The sequence below is a fragment of the Priapulus caudatus genome, unplaced genomic scaffold (assembly GCF_000485595.1).
Source record: "Priapulus caudatus unplaced genomic scaffold, Priapulus_caudatus-5.0.1 Scaffold106, whole genome shotgun sequence".
NCBI classification, from domain to species: domain Eukaryota; kingdom Metazoa; phylum Priapulida; class Priapulimorpha; order Priapulimorphida; family Priapulidae; genus Priapulus; species Priapulus caudatus.
Window position 1 is genome coordinate 185577 of NW_014577167.1, and position 20312 is coordinate 205888.

At 42.6% G+C, this 20312-nt stretch overlaps 2 protein-coding genes across 6 annotated transcripts in view; one reads left to right on the plus strand and one right to left on the minus strand.

Annotated features, from left to right (window-relative positions):
- LOC106805227 (Bloom syndrome protein homolog) overlaps window positions 1-15533 on the minus strand; it is a 17881-nt gene extending 2348 nt beyond the window's left edge. The window contains exons 1-19 of one of the 5 annotated variants that reach the window (XM_014806741.1): window positions 15483-15533; window positions 13089-13279; window positions 11647-12267; window positions 10377-10477; window positions 9739-10136; window positions 9173-9451; window positions 8282-8442; window positions 7457-7965; window positions 7048-7143; window positions 6724-6921; window positions 5312-5430; window positions 4866-4979; window positions 4302-4549; window positions 3985-4122; window positions 3665-3794; window positions 3137-3332; window positions 2493-2677; window positions 1539-1674; window positions 457-674 (exon numbers count right to left, since the gene is read on the minus strand). In XM_014806741.1, coding sequence (XP_014662227.1) covers window positions 457-674; window positions 1539-1674; window positions 2493-2677; window positions 3137-3332; window positions 3665-3794; window positions 3985-4122; window positions 4302-4549; window positions 4866-4979; window positions 5312-5430; window positions 6724-6921; window positions 7048-7143; window positions 7457-7965; window positions 8282-8442; window positions 9173-9451; window positions 9739-10136; window positions 10377-10477; window positions 11647-12267; window positions 13089-13210 — 3969 coding nt within the window. In that variant the 5' untranslated portion in view covers window positions 13211-13279; window positions 15483-15533. Of the gene's footprint in view, window positions 1-456; window positions 675-1538; window positions 1675-2492; window positions 2678-3136; window positions 3333-3664; window positions 3795-3984; window positions 4123-4301; window positions 4550-4865; window positions 4980-5311; window positions 5431-6723; window positions 6922-7047; window positions 7144-7456; window positions 7966-8281; window positions 8443-9172; window positions 9452-9738; window positions 10137-10376; window positions 10478-11646; window positions 12268-13088; window positions 13280-15264; window positions 15376-15437 lie in introns of those variants that run through there. The other 4 variants (XM_014806739.1, XM_014806740.1, XM_014806742.1 and 1 more) reach the window with 4 other exon arrangements.
- LOC106805232 (60S ribosomal protein L36-like) lies at window positions 15495-19085 on the plus strand. Its single transcript, XM_014806750.1, has 4 exons — window positions 15495-15582; window positions 16527-16621; window positions 17001-17135; window positions 18969-19085. The coding sequence occupies exons 1-4, from the start codon at window positions 15510-15512 to the stop codon at window positions 19056-19058; spliced, it is 393 nt and encodes a 130-aa protein (XP_014662236.1). The 5' UTR covers window positions 15495-15509; the 3' UTR covers window positions 19059-19085.
- The last annotated feature ends 1227 nt before the right edge of the window (window positions 19086-20312 follow it).

Below are 20312 nucleotides of genomic sequence, written 5' to 3' on the forward strand. Positions count from 1 at the left end.
GCTATTTGAAACAAAAGGCAGCTACTAACGCGTTATTGCTAACTCGATTTGTTCGATACGTACGCTAACTCGAATACGTACGATTTGAGCTCAAGTTGGTTGCGTTACGCGTAGTAAATCGTAGGTATTATAAGGCTAGTAAATGACGAATTTCCCTTGCTTATTGTTGTCACACTCCTCCCTATTATGTACTCCTGATATACATGTATAGTTGTATACAGATGGCACCCTTCTTAAGTCCAATGAGGAGTCCGACTTGATAGCTCTCAAGCACTGGATCATTTGAAAATACACCTCCTTGCAAACAGTTACATTACACAAAATAATAGGCTCAATTAATTTTGAAAAAACTACACATCAACACGCCACTCGAACATTCTATCGATTAAACAATCAATAATTCGACCCGTCAAGCAACGATGTACGATGATTCGCGCGGCGGTCGTGCGGCGGTACCTTCAGGTTGCCGTTGAGCAGGTCGGCGGCCCTGCGGCCGACGCGGGCGTAGGCGACGGTCATGTCCTGCGCGGTGACCGTGATCTCCTCACCCAGCACGTCGTCGAGAGCCAGCTTGCGGACGAGCCGCTCAGCATCGCTGCGCTGTAGGTGCCGCCCCGCGCCGAACGCCGGCAGACGCTGGTGGCCCTCCTGCTCCACTCGCGCCGCAGACGAACCTGCAGAGCAAGCAATTCAATTCAATTTACTTTATTTACACTTACGAATTACAGAGACTCCCCGACTTACGAACTTTAGATGATATGAACAATTTGCCCTGAAGTCCATTAGTGTAAAATGTCAATATTGGTGAATAAAAAGACACAATCGCCCTCCTGATTTTGACTTTCGCGAAATCCTGTGTTCACGTATATGCTTACACTATGTACACTTCTAGGTTACTCGATGTTCACACGTACATATACTACACTACTGTACAATACTGTATATGTACGTGCATATGTTAAACAAGTAAATCGACAATACTGATGAAATTAAATCGAATGAAACTAGCAAGCAAAGGCTAGAGGTCTCAGTAACGCAGATGGGGTCATGGTTAGGGTACACTTCTGTAGTACAAGTCTGGTACACTTTGTGTATACATATATGTACCTCGGGTACATATCTGTAGTACCTGATACGACAACGACCCCTTCAGCCTCAGTAACTGGCAGATGGGGAGGGAGGAAATAGGACGCATCTGTCATTGAATATCACTTGCGACCAGGTGTTGTTTGTTCAAATGCAGTAATGTTCGATAGATGGTTGGGAAAGACCAACGAAGCAAAACTGTGGTTTGATCACAAAAACATTTACACACAGCTACCAGTTTAGATGGATAGATGACACACAAAATGGTAATTTTTGTTATAACTTGTTATCGCATTTGCTTGACACTTCGGAAATCAGTGATGCGCATCAAATTTGTCTGAGATCTTATCAGGTGTAATGTACTGTGCAAGTTTATAATGACACGAAAAAAATATCTTCATGCTCACACGGAAGAGATGTATGCCGGCTTAGAATAGAAACATGTTACAAACCTCTAAACACCTCTACAAAGTGCAGCAGAGTGAATTTCTTCCTCCAGCTGCCCTGTGACGATCCCTGCGCCACCTGCTGCACACTCTGCACCAATAGCTGGGCTTCTCGTGTCATGTCCCGCTGCATGTATGAGTCCTGGGGGAGGAAACCACCGACCATCAGCATTGACCCTTTAGTGTCCATATACGTACTAGGGGTGGGACGATATACAGCGATATGTTGACTTATCCCAATACAAACCTTGACAATACATGTATCAATACGTTTGACCATTCCCGATACACGTACCGATACTCTACTAAACAAAATACATATAATTTAGTAGTGTAGTTTCATAAAAAACAAAGCAAAAGAAACTTCACACTTTTCGAAAGAAAACACAATTCGCAATTCCAGAGCAGTCGTTTACTAAGCGTTCCACAATACTGATTTGTAAGCATCACATGATTGGTAGAGTTTCAATGGAGTTATAGTTTGCTAGTCAGTTTCATTTAAAAAAGACCGCGATACATATCATAATATGAAAGCTGTATCGTGATACGAATTCTGTGCTACCCGTATTATTTCACCCCTAATACATACAAATGTGCAATAAACACACACACACGCACGCACGCACGCACACAAACACACACACATGCGCACACGCACGCACGCACGCACGCACGCACGCACGCACGCACGCACGCACGCACGCACGCACGCACGCACGCACGCACACACACACACACACACACACACACGAATGCACGCATACAAGCAATATGTACAATAACGTGTTCCCATGTGCGTGTCATGCAAGCATATCGCATCTCTACACATGACAACAACATACACGTAAACCTGCAAATCAGGCTCCAGAATCAGTCACCTCTCACAAGCTAAACCTCCACTGGTACGTTGACCGCCGCATCGACCCCCCCCCCCAACCGACCGCACGCCCGCCCGCTCACCTCTGCGCGACAGCTGTCGCAGCGCGTCACCATGTTGGCCTTGCACAGCTTGCGGTCGAACAGCTCGCCGAAGTATTCGAGCTGCTGCGCACGTCGGCAGTCGGTGAGGTTCTCGCAGTACTGCACGATGCGATACAGGTTGTCGATGTGCACACGCTTCGCCTCCGGGCTGGCGTCCGCATCGCCTGCACACATAGGTGGCAGCAGTGGTGGTGAGGTACAATACTGCTGCGATGCGCAACGATGCAACTAACATTGTTGTTTTGACCCATTACGATCAGGGGTAGATAATAACAATGTATTTGTCGATTTGTCATTATCTTCCCCTGTTACGATGAAATACCGCTACAATATTAATGTGCATGTTATCAACATTGTTCTGACATATTGTGGTAAAATATTGCTGCAATGTGCATGGATGCAAGTAACATTACCGGGATGTATTAAGGAGCAATACTGCTACAACGTGCAAAGATGCAACTAAGACTGCTGCGATGCGAAAGGGATGCAACTAATACAGTTGTGAAATATTGCGATACAACACTGACATGATGTGCAAGGACGAAACTAATAGTGCTGCGATGTATTGCAATGCAATCAAAACTGTGCAAAGATGAACTCCTCCTATGTTTTGTGACACTTACGTTCAACCATGCGCCGTAGGCGGTGCATGTCCGAGTACGCATAGTAGAGAATGCATCTTGCTGGCAGTCCGTCCCTGCCGGCTCGGCCTGACTCCTGGTAGTAGCCCTCCATGGACTTGGGCAGCGAGTAGTGGATGACATAGCGCACGTCAGGCTTGTCAATACCCATGCCGAACGCTATTGTGGCGCACACAACCTGGAACATGGAACATGATCATTGCATTGCCACTGCATTACAACGCTAGCGTAGAAGTGCTGTCTGACGAGTGTCCCTCATGCTCAATGACTGACGAAAACCCTGCTTGAGTATAACATTTACACAAGGAATTATGAGTAAAAGCTTCTGAAGACTTAAAACATCATTTCTTATGCCAGCAGGGATAGAACCTGTAAGCTTTAGCAACAATTAACAGCAGAATACCTAGAAAAATGAAAGCAGTTATCACAAACACAATTGAGATAGCCCGATCAACAATTATTCATCACAAGTTCGTTTCGCGATGGTGCAATAGGGTAGATGAATTATACCTGACATCTATTCTCGTTGATCCATTGTGTCTGTACATTTGTGCGCTCAGTTGAACTCAGTCCAGCATGATATGCCTTGCCTTTCACACCTGCCCTCACAAGCTCCTCTGCCATCTTATCACACTCGTTCCTGTCGTAATCAGCACAAGTGAAACACAACTGCAGGAATCAGATCCAACCACCACTACTGTTTACTCTGTGCTGTCACCTGTTGTGAAAGGCACAACTGCAGTGATATCAATAGATAACCATGATAGTACAAAGGTAAAACATACTAACGTAATTTCCTCGATTAGAAAGTAAGATTATGGGAGATTTACCTAGAGAGACAGTATATAATCCCTGATTGGCGATTGAACTCAGTTTTTATCAGTTCGATGATGACTTGGGACAGTTTTTTCGGCTGCTTTGGCCTCACCTCATATTGCAGGTTTGGACGATTGAAGCTTTGCATAAACCTGGAAGAAAAGAAATTACATTTCCATGTACTTCTCCTACCCACGCCAGGATAATTAGACAAGTGTACTGTAACACTAAATAATAACAGTACTATTAAGGTTTCTAAAGATGGTCACCACTTTTTACACCAGTGTGCGATATCTCACAACGTCGGACTCTAGAGAATACACGTACGCACCATTTCGGGTTCTTCATTCCTAGCTGGTGCAGGATGTCCTGTCGCACGCGTGGCGTAGCCGTCGCTGTCAGAGCCATCATTGGCACACCCGGGAACTTCTGACGTAGCAGGTTCAGCTTCTTGTAGTCAGGTCGGAAGTCATGACCCCAGTTGCTAACGCAGTGGGCCTCGTCGATGACGAAGCGCGACAGTAGATGGCGCTGGTAGAGGTTGGCGAGGGTGGACAGTAGTTTGGTGCTGGCAGACAGCTGCAGAGAACATTAGGTGCGATTATTTGCCAATCACTAACAATGTATGGATGAGTGATACAAATTTTGTTAAATATACTTGATGTGGTTCATCTAAACATGTTTGCGCATGAAAACAGAGTTAACTAACAGAATCGTTACAGCACACATCTCGATCTATCTCTTGTATACACACTTAGGTACTATAATTATTCTTCTGATTCCTATATAGTCCACTCTAGCTGACAATGTCTCTCTGCCTGTACTAAACGAGCTGACAGCCAGCCTGTAATAAATGAGGTGAGAGTTGGCTTGCAGTACAGCTGGTGGGCAATACCTTCTCTGGTGTTACATAAAGGCACTTGATCATCGGATCTCGCATCGACAGCTGTCTATAGATGGCATCAGATTGATTCTCTGTCATTTCGCCGGACAAATGTGTGGCTGGAACCTGCAATGGTGGCTTAGATTGAACGCGTTTGTATTCGTAAAGAAAAATGTGATTACTGGCACCAGCTTCTCAGAGACGCTTTACTTCACTTCACTTACTTCCTTCACTTTTCCCATTGGGGGACCAGGAGGAAAAGTAATTAAGTACTTCACTTCTTTACCACGACATCTTACGATGATCCAACACAACTGCGCCACATTTCTATGCTCACAACTGTGATAGCTGATCAGAGACACAATGCCAGCTAGCACTTCCTGAGTTTAGGCACTAAACATGCTAGCTAATCAGGCAATTTACGTGAAGGTGCCACTGAAGGGCAGCGATTGACTTACATCAAGTGCGCACAGCTTCTGCACCTGGTCCTGTATGAGAGAGCGGAGGGGAGACACGACGATAGTGACACCCTGTGTGACGAGAGATGGCAGCTGATAGCACAGACTCTTCCCACCTCCTACAAAGGTAAAGAAATGTACCGTAAGGTACTGTAAATCACATTTTTACTACATGTACTGTATATGCTTTGTGAATGTAATCTGGAGACAATAACACTGTATAAAAAAATATAAAAAACGGTACAACCGGAACCTATAAAGTCGTTATACTTATATTAGAGCCTGTATTAAGTACACATTTATGTTACTACATTGTATTCACTGGGAATTGTGCACGACTACCAATATTGTACTGTATAATGTATCTTTACTATATATGCTCACTGTATGCTTTGTCAATGTAATCTGGAAATAAAATCTCCATTAAAAAAAAAGGTAGAGAAATGTACGTGCACGTGCAAGATTAATTTACATGAAACCGAGATGTTAAGTCACTTGATTGAGAAAGCATTAGATCAGACTTGTTGTTGCCGCTGGACTCACTACGTGGTATATAAAGGTTCTGGCCCTATCATCACTACTACTGAACATCAGAGAAACGTGTACAGCTACCGTATTCTCTCGAATAAACGCCCCGGCGTTTATTGTTTTCGTCACACTAATGACCCCGGCGCCTATTCAAGCATGCCTTTATTCAGGCAGGGGCGTTTATTGTTTTACTGCATGCTACACCCGGTATTTAATTTATTTCCTTCGTAATATATCTAGAGACAGGCCTGTTATTTCGTGCAAAGATCTGATATCCAACACAAGAATCTACTATCCCGCGGATATCGGGATACTGCTAATTTCGACCCCCTGTATTCTAATCTATATATAGTATATACACACAATAGCCTGTGGCGATAATGTCAATAGCAAACGTGAGCCAGACAGTCACAAACTGTATACCGGTATATACATCATCCCCCCCCCCCCCCCGGCGACTACTCAGGCCCCGGCGTTTATTGATTTAAAGTATCTTTACCCCCGGCCCTTAATCACACATGCCTTTATTCAAGCAGGGGCTATTATTCGAGGGAATACGGTAGGTCCCGTTTTACGATGACCCATTTTACAACTTTTCACATTAACGACCTTTGCAAAAATACCTAAACAATTTAAAATAACCAAAAAAATCGCAACTCAATAACACATCGCAGCAACGCGCCTGTGAGTCCAAACATGCAATATGCGCTTCTTTTGTTTTTCGTGATGCATTGCGGGTGGAATGATAGCATTTAATTGCATTATAATTTGGTCTTGTTTTACGACTTTTCATTTTACGACACTGTTTTACTGGAACCTAACCCTGTCGTGAAACGGGACCCACCTGTACATGGTACGTCGGGGTAACCGAATGTCATACTCACCTGTGGGCATGAGGATGAAAGTGTCCTCTCCCAGTAGGGCTGCGTTCAGCGCCTGCAGCTGGTTGGTGCGGAACGTCTTTAGTCCGAACACGCTGCGAAAGACCTTGAGCAGTTCTGCGGAATGCGGGAACTTAAGTCCCTGGAAGTGGCCACTGGAACCGTCGTCACGAAAGTTCCCGCGGAATTTCGCCCCTGTGTCTGTGAAGATTGGAGGCAGGACATAAATGAGCAGTACTGCCAGTTACCGTCCACATTGCAGATGCGATTTTTTGTTATTCTTTGTTTATATATGCAAAATGTTTCTTGGCAATCCAGCTAACATACCTGGCTGTTTCTGTGAAGCAGCCAGTGAGCCCTCTTTGCTTGATGTGTTTGGTTTGGGTATCGATAGCACCCGTGTAGTTGATGGAGAAATTCTCGCTGAAACACAGGATGCATATTGATATCACTTCCGGAACTATCGGCAAGACAATCTAACAAAAGAAAGGGGTATGACCCACTAGACCAGTAAAATGAAAGTGATATTATGGATACAAACTGCCAATCACAACAGCCCTGATCTTAATATCCTCGTAGAACTAAACAAATATGTTGAATTTAACTGGATGCGTATACTTTCAAAGATGGTCAGATGTGCATGTACTGTAAAGCCAATATTCATATCACTCCTTAGCTGGACCGAGAAGCAACAATACTGCACATGTTTCATATAGCCTTCATGCACAAGAGTTACCTGGCGATGATACAAACGGCTGCTGTTGAAAGTATTCTTTCTCGTCAAAGATTTCCTCGTTGATCACGTCATAGATCTCATTCGAGACATGTGCCACGGGACTTTGCATCTGCAGTTGCCCCCTGCCAAGAGTATCCTTCGGCAACGTGTTACCATAGCTGCATTCTGGCGAGGCATTCACAAACAGCTTTCCATGTCCGAGACCAATGCTGCTTAACCTGCCAGCAGCAGCAGCAGGAGGAGGCGTCACAACTACACCGCCAGATGAATTAGAGCGTGCCAACTTCACACCATGTTCATAGAAACTATCACCACCTGCTGGCAGTGTAGAATTCCCGCAGGGCGCAAAGCGCGATCGGACAGCAGAGGTTTTTGTGCGTCTCGCCTCAGCCGGAGAGGCGAATGTCGTGGTAAAGGGCTTGGGCGTGGAGGCGCAGAGATTGAGCCTGGTGTTCAATGGCTCAGACAGCAGCTTCTCAGCCTGGTCACATTTCTTCTTCACCTGGCTCCTGCATCATGAACCGATGACAAGTCTGTGAGGCTATCAACCTCAGTCGTCACACCATCAATATCCCTACTTTGCATATATATGCACTGGTGCAAAGTAAATTAAGGATCACTGACACTTAAAATATTTTTATCAACCAATTAAGAGAATTTCACGGCAAGTTTAAAACTGGTTTTGTGTATGATGCCATTTTCTTTATAATGCTTTACATAACCATAGTTACAATAAAAATAACGATGTTCATATTTGCATCTGTGAATAAACGTCTATCCCTTTTTCTAACGTCTCACTTCCTTTTCAATCATATCTGTATTTACCTTGCATTGATCCATTGCATTAGTTTCTTACTATCCAAACCAGGGAGTTGCATGACATGATGGGGCTTCAGAGCGCAAATGACATCACACAGCTGTTCCATCGCCGTGTTGTGAAGCAGACGCAGATTCTCTATGTGTTCCTTCACCTCGCACTCGGGGCTCTGCAACACAGAGGTTTCTTGTTAGCAGAACCACGACATCAATGTGAACACGATTTATTTATTTTCGTCGACCAAGGTGGGCATGGTGTTGCTTCCTTGAGTCGGGAACATTTTGTTCCTTACAAGGCTATACTAGTCCGGGTTCGCCGTCCTCCGGGCGAGGTATTTTTATCGTGAAACCATCACTCGTTGCCACACTATCTCTATTTGCTGAATGCTAAGCAGAGGAGCCGTGTGTATCATTTTTCAAGTCTTTGGTATGACCCAGCCGGGAGTTTAACCCCCGACCTTCCACATGCGAGGCGAGCACTCTACAATTGAGCCATCGCTGCAGTATTAAACGCGGTGAACACGATCTGTACTCGAAATGCTGTGCCAATGAGTCTCGCAACAACAGATACTCTCGCGTTTCTCTGCAAGCGATTTCATACCAATGTGTGAATTAACTTTTTCATTGTGCGCATGACAAATGTCATGTATCAGGGTTTCTTATACATAAGAGGCACAGTGGCGCACCGCCGTTGTCATATTTAACATCGCCGTTGTGAAAATATTCCTGTGAAATGAACAATGGTGGTGGGTACGTTTACTTATGAAAAAAGTGCCGACGGCACGCCTTTGAATTCATCATGCATGTTTTTTTTTCTCCCAAACTGGCCATTACCTCCTTTGTCTAAGTTTCCCTCAGAGGAAACCCTGTGTATGCATGCAATGATGTAATATTGCTTACCTGTAGAATGTCGACAAACAGGAGTGGGTGTTCAGCGACATCTCTCACATCAACATATGATGAAGAAACGCGACTCTCACCCACTACGCCGTTCTGCGGCGCATGCTCTCTGACGGCCACGTTGCTACGGACTGTTGTAGGGGGTGCTGGTTTGGTATCATTGCCATAGATATCAGGAAAGATCGGTTCGGGACTAGAAGGCAGGTCGCAAATCATGCCATCATCATCCACAATCGGCGGCGAAGGAGGTGGTTCTGGTATTAGGTTATCCTCTATTTCCTGCAATTGTAATTGAATCTCAGCTCTTACAAAATGCAGGGTAAATGACCTACGTGCAATTGTTATAGCTGAGTCTTGTTACAATAATTATGTGCAGCATTAGTATACAATCAACCATCACTACATGCAACTCCTAGCTTATTTGCCCCACACATGCTATTGCGCATAATTAATTAACATTACTAATACTTGTAATTACACGCTACTACCGAAAATTACAGCCATTACAGCTGGGATGGGAAAAACGAAGCATCGTAATACGTAAATATAAAGGCGTGTCTACGTACATTGACGTCACTGGCAAAGAACTGATCACCATCTGCTCCCTGTGAGTGACGACCCAGCCAGGCTGCACTACTGCCATCTCCATGGCAACCGGCATCCTCGTCCGTATCATCATCATCACTCTTCAAAATACGAGTGATACGTCGACGCCTGCTACTGCGATTCAATATCTCCTCTTCCTCCTCCTCCTCCTCCTCCTCCTTTTCCATGCATGCATTGCTAGTTCGACCTTTTCCGACATCAGTACAATGACGGGAATCTTCCTCAGTGAGATCGACTAGTGACGAAGTGGAACGTTGGTGACTTGGTAGCTTCGCAGTTATTGGGCTGGACACGTTTTTCACGAGCGATTTTGCCGTGCTGTGCTTGGCTGCACTGGTGGAGCTATTCACATTTAAACCTGCCATGTCGACCCCAATGAATGAAATAATTAATAATTGAATAATTTTATAATAATTAAATGGAATATGTATGCAATACCGATAACCCCCTAAAACTCATTCCAGGTAAGCCATATGTATACTGTAACTGTTCAATCATCGCTAGAAGTACATGCACTGAACATGTATTAACATAACATCCTGACACTGTGAGAACAGCATGTTGTAAGGACACGCACGTGATGCTCAATAAAACTTACTGTTGTCACAGTCAAAGTCACTGAGATCATCATCACCGAAGAGGTCGTCTATAACACTATCAGATAGCTGGTTTCCTACCTGCATTCCTGACTTGGCAAACCTAAGCAAAGGGCAATGGTACAAGCTTGTATACAGGCTTTCATTTTTAAGGGGCGCGATCGCGCTCGCGCTCCACCGCGCACCCGAAATTGTGCCATGGTTCGCGCATCATCGCGCCTCATAAAAGTGGTTGAAATCGCGCACCAAAATTATGTCTATTATGTTGAAATAGCGCTCCATGGAGTTCTCAATGTAGGGGGGTACAAAAAGGTTAGCAACACACAACAATTTGTGGTGTGTAAGTAACTGAACGTATGGCACAGGTACAGGTCTGGTTACTACCCTCTGGTTTATATATATATATATATATATAAATACAACTAAACAACAGCATCCAAATACAGGTACCTATACGGTAGCCACAAGTTACCTGCTCGTTTTCTACTATACGTGGCGAGAAGTGGTTTTCTGCCGACGTGAAACAGTCGTAGGGCTGGAGGGGCTACATACGTGGCTACTACGTACAAGTAATTTGGCTAGTTTGTTGATGGATTGTGATGATATTTTGTGCTGAAATATGCAGGTACATGGATTAGAATCTCTAAGGATGGAAATCAGAATAAATAAAACAAGTTTATTTTTACATCCGATCAACTCTTTTATTAATCTGTGTGCTAGTGTTGGGTTGTTGGATGAAAAGAATGTAATCCTGACGAAGCCATTGAATGAATGAAGGTGAAGATGAATGATAATCAGTAGATTTACATGACATCCCAATTTTCGTTTTGGATTTCACTCTAGACTGAGGATTGGTCATGATTCCATCATCACACCCCAAAAATCACACCTTTAAAAGGGATGATGGAGAGCTCCTTGAGGGCTCTCCATCATCCCTTTTAAAGGTGTGATTTTTCGTGGAGCTCTCCATCATGCCTCTTAAGGGTGTGATTATGGAGCGTGAAAAGACCCCCTATGGTGTCCTAGGGGAGTCATTAGTAGTCCTCCTGTACTTTTCAAATCTGAAAGCCTGTTGTATATATATATGAAAGATTACATTGCGAGTTGTAACATTTCACTCTTTACTGCAACATTTTCAGGAATGAAAATACGGAAATGGTGCTTCCATATAGTATTAACAATTAATTATTGAGGTTTGCCACCTCATATCTTGATATATATTGCATCCAGCACTTTGTGCATTTAGCAACATGAAATTTAGATATTGCCTACCTGTGTTTTTGAGGATGTTGAGGCTGTAGCACATGGGGTCGCACTCTGGCTAGCGGCACCTGTTTAAGAGCGCTAGCTCGCATCGGTTCACCACTTCCTTGCACAATGGCCGACTCCTGCACATCCCTCGATGGGCCTGCGAAGAAGGCAGTCAGCTTACTCTGTCCTGCTTTTGTCGATGTCTTTTGTGACATGGATAGCTTAGGCAGCATTCGGTGAGCACTGGTTTGCAGAGTGTTGGTTTCATTGCCAAGTGCCTTTCTGATGTGTACTGACTGCGAATTGACATTCCCCGCTTGCACTTTGTTGAGAAAAGGCAGGTTTGCCTTTGGTCTAAACATGTCTTCCTGTCCGTGCCTGTTGCTGGTGCGTATCAGAGGCCATTTCCTGACACTCGGTGAAAATGCATTGTTTGTTGGTTTCGAAGCAGACGTTTGTGAAACTGCTGAGAACAAATGAGATAGATCTGGTACAGACTGGCCTGACCCCTCATCTTGCTGGGAGAACGCAACTGTGCTTGCTGATGCAGGTGAGGTAGAGAGTCTGCCATTTTGGAACCCTGCTGACACAGTACTTGACTGATGTCGACTCAACAAAGCTGTTTTCTTGAAGGTGAAATTTCTGGAATACACAGCCATATATATCGATTTTAGATCAGGTATTCAAATTATAGTACCACCACTAAATAAACATTATACTATATGAATGACACCCATACTACATGGTAATGCAATCAATTCGTGACATAACTCAACTGAGGGAAAAATGTGAAATAATAAAATGTGTTGTAAATTTATGCAGTATTAAATATCATTAATAGTATGAATACATCAGGGTTCTCCTCAGGCCTATAATGTATGTTGACTCCAACATGCCTTCAATGCTGAAGCTACTTTGTGACATCCCATAAATCCTCCGACATGCCCTAATTACCAAATCAACATGCCTTAATTTCCAACTGTATACTTTTGTTAGCTCTATTTTTTTCTGTGAGTTTGTGCACTGGCGTGTGAATGGTGACATTGTGTGCTGCCGAGGGGCATTTAAACGACATTCATGTGGAATTATTAGGTTATAGGGAGTGCACAAACACAGACAGTAGTGAATAATTACAATTTGTGTTTAACTTTATTCACCATCATTTTATAATTGAGACGGCCCAAGTCAGTTGCTTGTGAACACAATTATTCTGTGTTTCACATCTTGAGTTATAATTGTACATATCCCAATTTATCGAATTTATTCGTAACACAAGTTGTGTATCGTGGCCTCTTACGACATGCATAATCGACTTCAATTAGAAATCGGGGTATAAATTGCCTGATTGCTAGACATGCCTTCTGAAATTTCCTGGGCAGAACTATAGTATTGTCTACATGCACTATCGCTAATACCGTATTAATATTATATAGTAATATACACTTATAATATTAGTTTATTACCTGGTTGGAAGTGTTACTGATACATTTGTTTGCTTAGCGTTTCTGGCGGTTGCACCTGATGTCAGTGTTGAACTGCTGAATCTAGCCAAGTGCTCTTCCAAGTTATTTTGCGGAAGAGCCATTTTCCGACTGACGGAACGCTCACGGGTCAGTGACACAGACTGTCAGTGACAGTCGCAGTCTACGTAGACCTACAATAATTAGAATAGACGTGCAAAGTCAAACTCAAAGTGCGACACTGATAATATTACGCAGTGGATATTTAACCGCATACGGCAGAGTATCCACTTCCGCTATTTTACCGTACAGTACTTCCGATTGGCTAGTATATTTATCAGGGCACAAAATTCATATTTTTTGGCACCGGCCCAGAGGGCTGGTAACAGCAATTTTTTACCAGCCCTCACAAATTTTGTTTGAAAATCAATGCCATGTTTCACGCTTGCATTCTCGATTTAAAATTTGTAAAATGTCGAAAAATAATGGCGTGATATCCTTCAGGTAAAACAGTATAGGCTATTTGCTCATTAATGCTATAAACAAAAATGTAGGCACTCGCTAACACGGCTGAAACCACCGGCTCAGAGGGCCGGTGTTTTGCCAATGTTACCGGCCCTCCATATAATTTGCCGACATATATGCCGGTGGGCCGGTGCTAATTTCACGCCCTGTTTATGTACGTTAGTATATTATGAATGTGTTCAAAAGGTTTCGTATTGGAAACGTGATTAACGGAAAATAGCTTCTATGATCAAACGGGGCTACAAAGGTGTAGAAATAAATAGGATTTTAACCCAAAGAGTAAAGGTTCTCTAGATAGCGAAACCTTATGGGATTCGAACGTAATGTTGATGACGGCATAAATACACTAGCCAATCAAATGTGGTGTATGGTAAAATAGCAGAAGTGATACTCTGCCATATACGGTTAAATATCTACTGACATTATACTAATAATAATATTATACTATTAGTATTACTTACAGACGTAGTCAATAATCTAGTTACATTTATATAAGACTAGTCATTTGGTAAAAAGCAAATCACGTGTTCATTTTAATAAGAACCGAGACATTATATCAATAAATGAATAATTATCAGTGACCCGCCAACCAGACTAATCCAGACTTGAATTTGAAAGCTGAACTTGAAGCACTGACAGTGACGCTGATAGGGTCTATGTCCCCCAGGGTACTATCGGAGGGTACCCTGGGTACGGTTCGATATATCGAAAGTACCTCGGGGTACTATACGATATGTCGCTGCGTACTCTGCATTGTCCCACCGTACCCTGACTTTCAGCCAACTGATGTCGTAATACCACGCGACCTTTTCTAACATCTCCGCCAAGCAGAACGCGTCCATTAAATTTAAATAATCAGCTAGATCTGCCTGGAGCACTGTTCTTCTTGCCATCTTTGTTGTGTACTTCCCACCGACTGTCAAATACGCGCATGCGCTGCGGACGTATTTCCGATGTTGTAAAACTAAAATATAAGTTAGCTCTTCGTTTAAAAAAAGGCTGTGGCTACGGGTATGGTAGCCATATCTTAATGTCTCGAGGCTACGGGCACGGGAGTCCATTCGCTTTCATACTTAACAAGACAAAGATGGCGGCGGTGGCGCCAGATTTCGAAATAACGCCTTGGGAAATAAATTCACGATTTGAGTTTAGATGAGCTAGAACCCTAACCCTAACCCTAACCCTAACACTAACCCTAACCCTAACCCTAACCCTAACCCTAACCCTAACACTAACCCTAACGCAGTAACGGCAAAAAAGGGCTTCAATGAACGACGGCTACGGTACCGTACCGGTACCTCCAGCGATCTGCGTTGAAAAAAAGGAAAAAGAAAAATATTGTCAAACATAGCATACATTTTTATTGGATTGCGATGTTTTGAGGTTTCTTCTATGTGATCACTGTGATGTGGTAACTTGACAAAGTGTATGTACTAATACTACTATTACGACATCAGTTGGCTGAAAGTCAGGGTACGGTGGTACAAGTACAAACGTCAATGCACTGCAGCCAGGGTACGCAGCGACATATCGTTTTCCGATATATCGAACCGTACGGCGTACCCAGGCCAGGGTACCCTCCGATAGTACCCTGGCCCTGGGGGACATACTCACATAGACTATGACTATGAGTATGAGTATGATTATCATGCACCTATCACTGAGTATCAGTACACGACACTGTGTATCAGCGACAGTGACACTGACTGTAGTCTGAGACTGTACCACGAAGCACATACCACTATTACCAGCACCACCAAGCAACTGTCTTAACTAAATGATATTATAACGTGTAATCTTTCATTAATTATTCTTCAAATAGTTTACTTAAGATCGTTTCTTCCTTTTTAAGTTTTGATCACACACTTTTACTTTTTTCATAAATGGCGCCATCGATAGATGCTCATTTCTTATTGTTTTGAATGCTCCCTTGGTTCGGTCCTTACTCCGCCATTGGAGACTGCGACACGAAGTAATAGATAATATCTGATTTTTATCCATATATTGTAACCTCATCCCTTAGTGTATAGTACTTAATTGCATGTTATTTAATATATAGTTACATGTCCTTGATGTAGGATAATGTTTACTGATAGCTGTTGCCAATTAGTTGCGTACATATAAATTTTGTGATAATGTAACCACAAGTCGGATGTTTTGTATACTAACGAGTAACGTTATTGTATGTCGCCGTAGTTTAGGCTACCTTGGCTACAAGCACTTGGAAATGATGTGATTGTCCGTGTTTCACCTGAAATTTTAAGGATTACAACACTTAGATATCTGATCCAGGTCAAAAACCGCTTGTTCCTTTAGCAAGAATAATTTTGTCTGTAGGTACGCTCTAAGTCTAATGTCATGACGTAATGTAGTACTACTACTAGTAGTAGTAGGCTAGATACAATAATGTAACCCAAACCCAGGAGGATAGGGTTACAAAGTGTCCCTATCCTTTTGTGTGGAGGAACGCCCGAGTGAATCACTCAGGCCGGTCTGCTGGTGCGTTTTCAGAGACTAGAACTTCCAAACTGGGTTTATTCTAAACACGAACCTTTCTCCGCTATCCGGGAACTTACTATGTATCGCAATACTCTGTATTAAACTAATATAACCTGTTACAAAAATTCGAAGTGACGAGCAGCGAATATACTGAGCGCCATTTCTGTTGACCTGTGACGTACGAATTCCCAATGCGCATAGCGATCGGCAAACGCAGCGCTCTCCGATTGGTCGGTGATTCACTCGGGCATTCCTCCACACAAAAGGATAGGGACACTTTGTAACCCTATCCTCCTGGATTTGGGTTACATTATTGTATCTAGTAGAAGGCCTACTTTCCTTTTTGTATGTAGAGGGCCGTGACATGTATTATTGTATAGTTTCGCCCCATTCATACTAATTTCTGTTTGATTTTAGAAATGGTGAATCGCTACGAAATGGCCGTAGGCCTTCAAAAAGGCCACAAAACGACAAAAAATGTGACCAAACCTCGGCCTGCCCGACGAAATGGGGTAAGTCTGTTTTGTTACAAAGTATCATTATCATTCCTTCGTACTCACTACTAATACTATCCATCGTCATCTTATACTGTCTAGAAGTGATGTTACCAAATATCCGTGTTTCAGCTGAAATTACAGGATTACAAACATTAATCTCTGATCTAGGCAGTAAACAAATTTTGCAGTTGATAATGTGGAACATGGTACCTACCACCTTTTATGTTGACATGTCCCATTTCCTGTATTGCTATTTTATGTATCAATATGTAATGTGCGCAAAGGGAAATGCAGAAAATACTGCTTGAAACTTGGCAATAGATAATTGCCAATAGCCAGAGATCCAAGTACAAGTATACTTGTGAGTATACCTGTGCTAATTTTGTCATTGCAGAAGCTTTCCAAGCACACTAAATTCATTAGGGACATTGTTCGGGAAGTGGCTGGATTTGCGCCATACGAGAGAAAAGCCATGGAGTTGCTGAAGGTCTCAAAAGACAAGCGAGCATTGAAGTTCTTGAAGAAACGAGTAAGAACCTGTCTGATTCAAGTTGTTAGGTTATAATAGCAAATCACACTAATAACATGCAATCTGTATGAATTTTCATGAAAATTTGTATAGCAATTTTGTGTTGGTTAAACTTGCAATGAATTTGATGGTAGCAAGTATTTCTAGCTCATCTGACATAGTCAGATGCAGCTTGTAGAATCGCATGAGCGTCCGTCCGTCAACAGTTGGGCGCAAATATAAACGGCTCGACGTACGGATTCGAAAGTCGGGACGTAGGGTGGTAATCCGAAAACGAGTTGGAATGTTGAAGCTGAGGTCAAAGGTCAAGAGGTGTAAAAGAAGGGGGTACATTCCCTCCTTAACTTAAGGTATAGGGAGGAAATGCAGAATTGCAGCACAAATATAAACGGCTCGTGATAGTCGGTGTATAGCATCATGGTAGAAAAAGCCATCACTGTGCCGAAATTGGAGGTCACAGGTCAAAGGGCAGTGGGGAAAGGTCAGATATCAGACATTTTCTGAGGACATGGGCTAATGGACAGAGTGAAAAACTTTTGTTTCAGCGCTGACCTACCATTTTTATCACTTTATTGAAAGGACCATGAAATGTGCTTTCCACTGACATGCGAAGAGTAAGTGTCTGATAACCTTTTGACCCTCAAGAGGAGGGTTAAACATGGATTCCTGAACTGCCTCAATGATGTCACAGTCATGGCACATCCATAATCGGGAAACCCAACATGCCTCGATAGCCTAACGTCTACAGCACAGGATTAGGGCTCAAAGGTCCTTGGATCGAATCCCATCAGATTTTTTATTTACGTGTTTTCTGTATTTTTCTATCTTTATCCATTTAACTATTTCTTTCCAATTAAGGAAAATATTTACATGATTTATTTACAACAATTTCATAACAACAAATAATTTTTACAACAATTAAATTATTATTATTTTTAATAGGGTTAGGGTTAGGGTCACAATGCACCATAAAACAGGAGTTTCAGGCACGCGATTTGTATCAACCAATGGGATTTGGGAGGTATGCTGAATGCAGAAGGTTGCTGAAATGATGTGTACACAACTGCGTATCTGCATATCTGCGCCTAACAAAGGTCTCACTACGCATGACTTAAATGTTACGTTTATCATTCTAGCAACAGACCTCAGATGAGCCCAGACGCTCTGCGGCTCTAGTTGTGTAAAGCAACATTATAGCAGCTGTTTTACTCTGTATCGAAGATCATATATGATCATGTGTATTACTGTTAGTGGCGCAACAAATAACTGCAATACAGTGTCCACGATATAATTCACAATTCACCTTCAAATCAGTGTCGATGCATTTGTCAGGTTGTCAATATCTAAGGTGGGTGCACCATACATGTTTTGGTGTCATAAAAGAAGCATGCTGATTTGCATATGTGTTCTGTTTCTATATCTGCGATATAGAAGACGTTCCCAAAGGTCACGTGCGTAACGTGCACAGTAGCTGTATTCAGCTAGATGGTTGTTATGGCTGTGTTTGAGCTACTGGGATCAAGCATTATGTATTGCAACAGTTTTCCTACTGGGTTGTGTAACATTGTGATAGATGTCATTGGTTATGTTATTGGTTATTGTTTATTACCCAATTATTGGTGATACTGTCACTGGGATGTGATTCAAATTTGATACACAGGTTTTGGCAACCTTGGCTACAAGCACCTGGAAATGATGTGATTGTCCGTGTTTCACCTGAAATTTTAAGGATTACAACACTTAGATATCTGATCCAGGTCAAAAACCAATTGTGCCTTTAGTAAGTATAAGTTTGTCTGTAGTAGGCTCTAATGTAGTCGTGTCTCTTTTCAGGTTGGCACTCATTTGAGAGGCAAGAGAAAGAGGGAAGAAATGAGCAGTGTCATCATTCAAATGAGAAAGGCGCAATCACAGAAATCTTAAAATAAAGTGTAGAGTTAATGGAAAGTAGCTTTTTGTATGTGTTTCATTTACTTGCAATGCTTATTTTGTGTGGTAACGCCAATTACAAATAAAATATACGGTATCACTGCTGGTAAACGAATATTCATGGTAAACTGGCAAAACATTTAATTGTAAAAAAAATCTACATTTGAAATGCAAAGTACTATATCTATAAGTCGCTAAAGGTAGTATCTCACTGGGCTGCGACTGTTGGCGACAAATTGCGAACGGCATTAGCGAGGGAGATTCCAAAATGTCTCTAAACGTTCGCAGGGGTTATCAATTTCCTCGCTCTCGTGTCGCTGGAATTTTGAACATGGTCAAAAAATTTGCGCGACAAATTTTCTCTCAAAATGGTTACAGTCTTTGCGGGTGTCTCGAACCCTTCTCAATTTAGTTTCCGTGAGTCAGAAGGTGTGAGAAATATGAGAACTTTGTGAGGGGTTGGCGACCTATGAAACTAAATTGTGGGTCCTCGTACAGTAGCTTCTGCACTTCTCTGAGGTCCATCTCACTTGACGTCCGAGTACAAAATGATTGCTGGACTGGGGAGGGTCCCCGTATTTATATAGTCCAGATTTCTCAATTGTCACGCATAACTGTCGCGCGACAGTCGCAAGTGCAAAAAATTCGGAATTTTGTTGCGTGAGTGTCGCGCGACATGTAAGCGAACTCCCAGCAAATTTTGGCCCAAAATTTCGCCCCCGAACGTGTCGTAAGTACCAATTCGGTGTGATTCCAAGTGAAAATTGTCGCTTTTTTCTCTCGCAATTTTGTGTCTCCAACTAGTCGCGAGCTGTCGCAGCCCAGTGAGATACTAGCTTAACACAGAGTATGTAAGCTGACCACAGTTGAAAAGTTCTGAAGAACATCACACAGATTATGGTGGACCTGCAAGTATGTGAGAAATATTGTCGGGTATTATTAGGGAATGTGGAAATTTAAAATGAGGTGTTCTAGACAAGTCCTGGAAATGGACTTATTATGTATGGTCCTAGAAAGTTGCAAATTGATCTCGTCCAACCTGTTCAATTTTACATATAAATATATACATACATAATATACATATATAGTTATATATAGTTGTACATGGCATAATATACTAAAGATATAAGCTGCTTACTGTCTCAGAGGCAATGAAATTTGTGTGAGGCAAGGTTTTGTTGACTAGAAAATACGAGATGCAATCGGGCTGGGAATCGAGGAGAATGATCATGGGAAAATGTTATGCTT

What these genes read in the sequence shown, in the direction of transcription:
- LOC106805232 (XM_014806750.1), top strand. Translation starts at nt 15,510, where the DNA reads ATGCTCATTTCTTATTGTTTTGAATGCTCCCTTGGTTCGGTCCTTACT. An exon ending in ATTGGAGACTGCGACACGAA is followed by an intron (nt 15,583 to 16,526) that starts GTAATAGATAAT and finishes GTTTGATTTTAG; the next exon opens with AAATGGTGAATCGCTACGAA. An exon ending in GGCCTGCCCGACGAAATGGG is followed by an intron (nt 16,622 to 17,000) that starts GTAAGTCTGTTT and finishes TTGTCATTGCAG; the next exon opens with AAGCTTTCCAAGCACACTAA.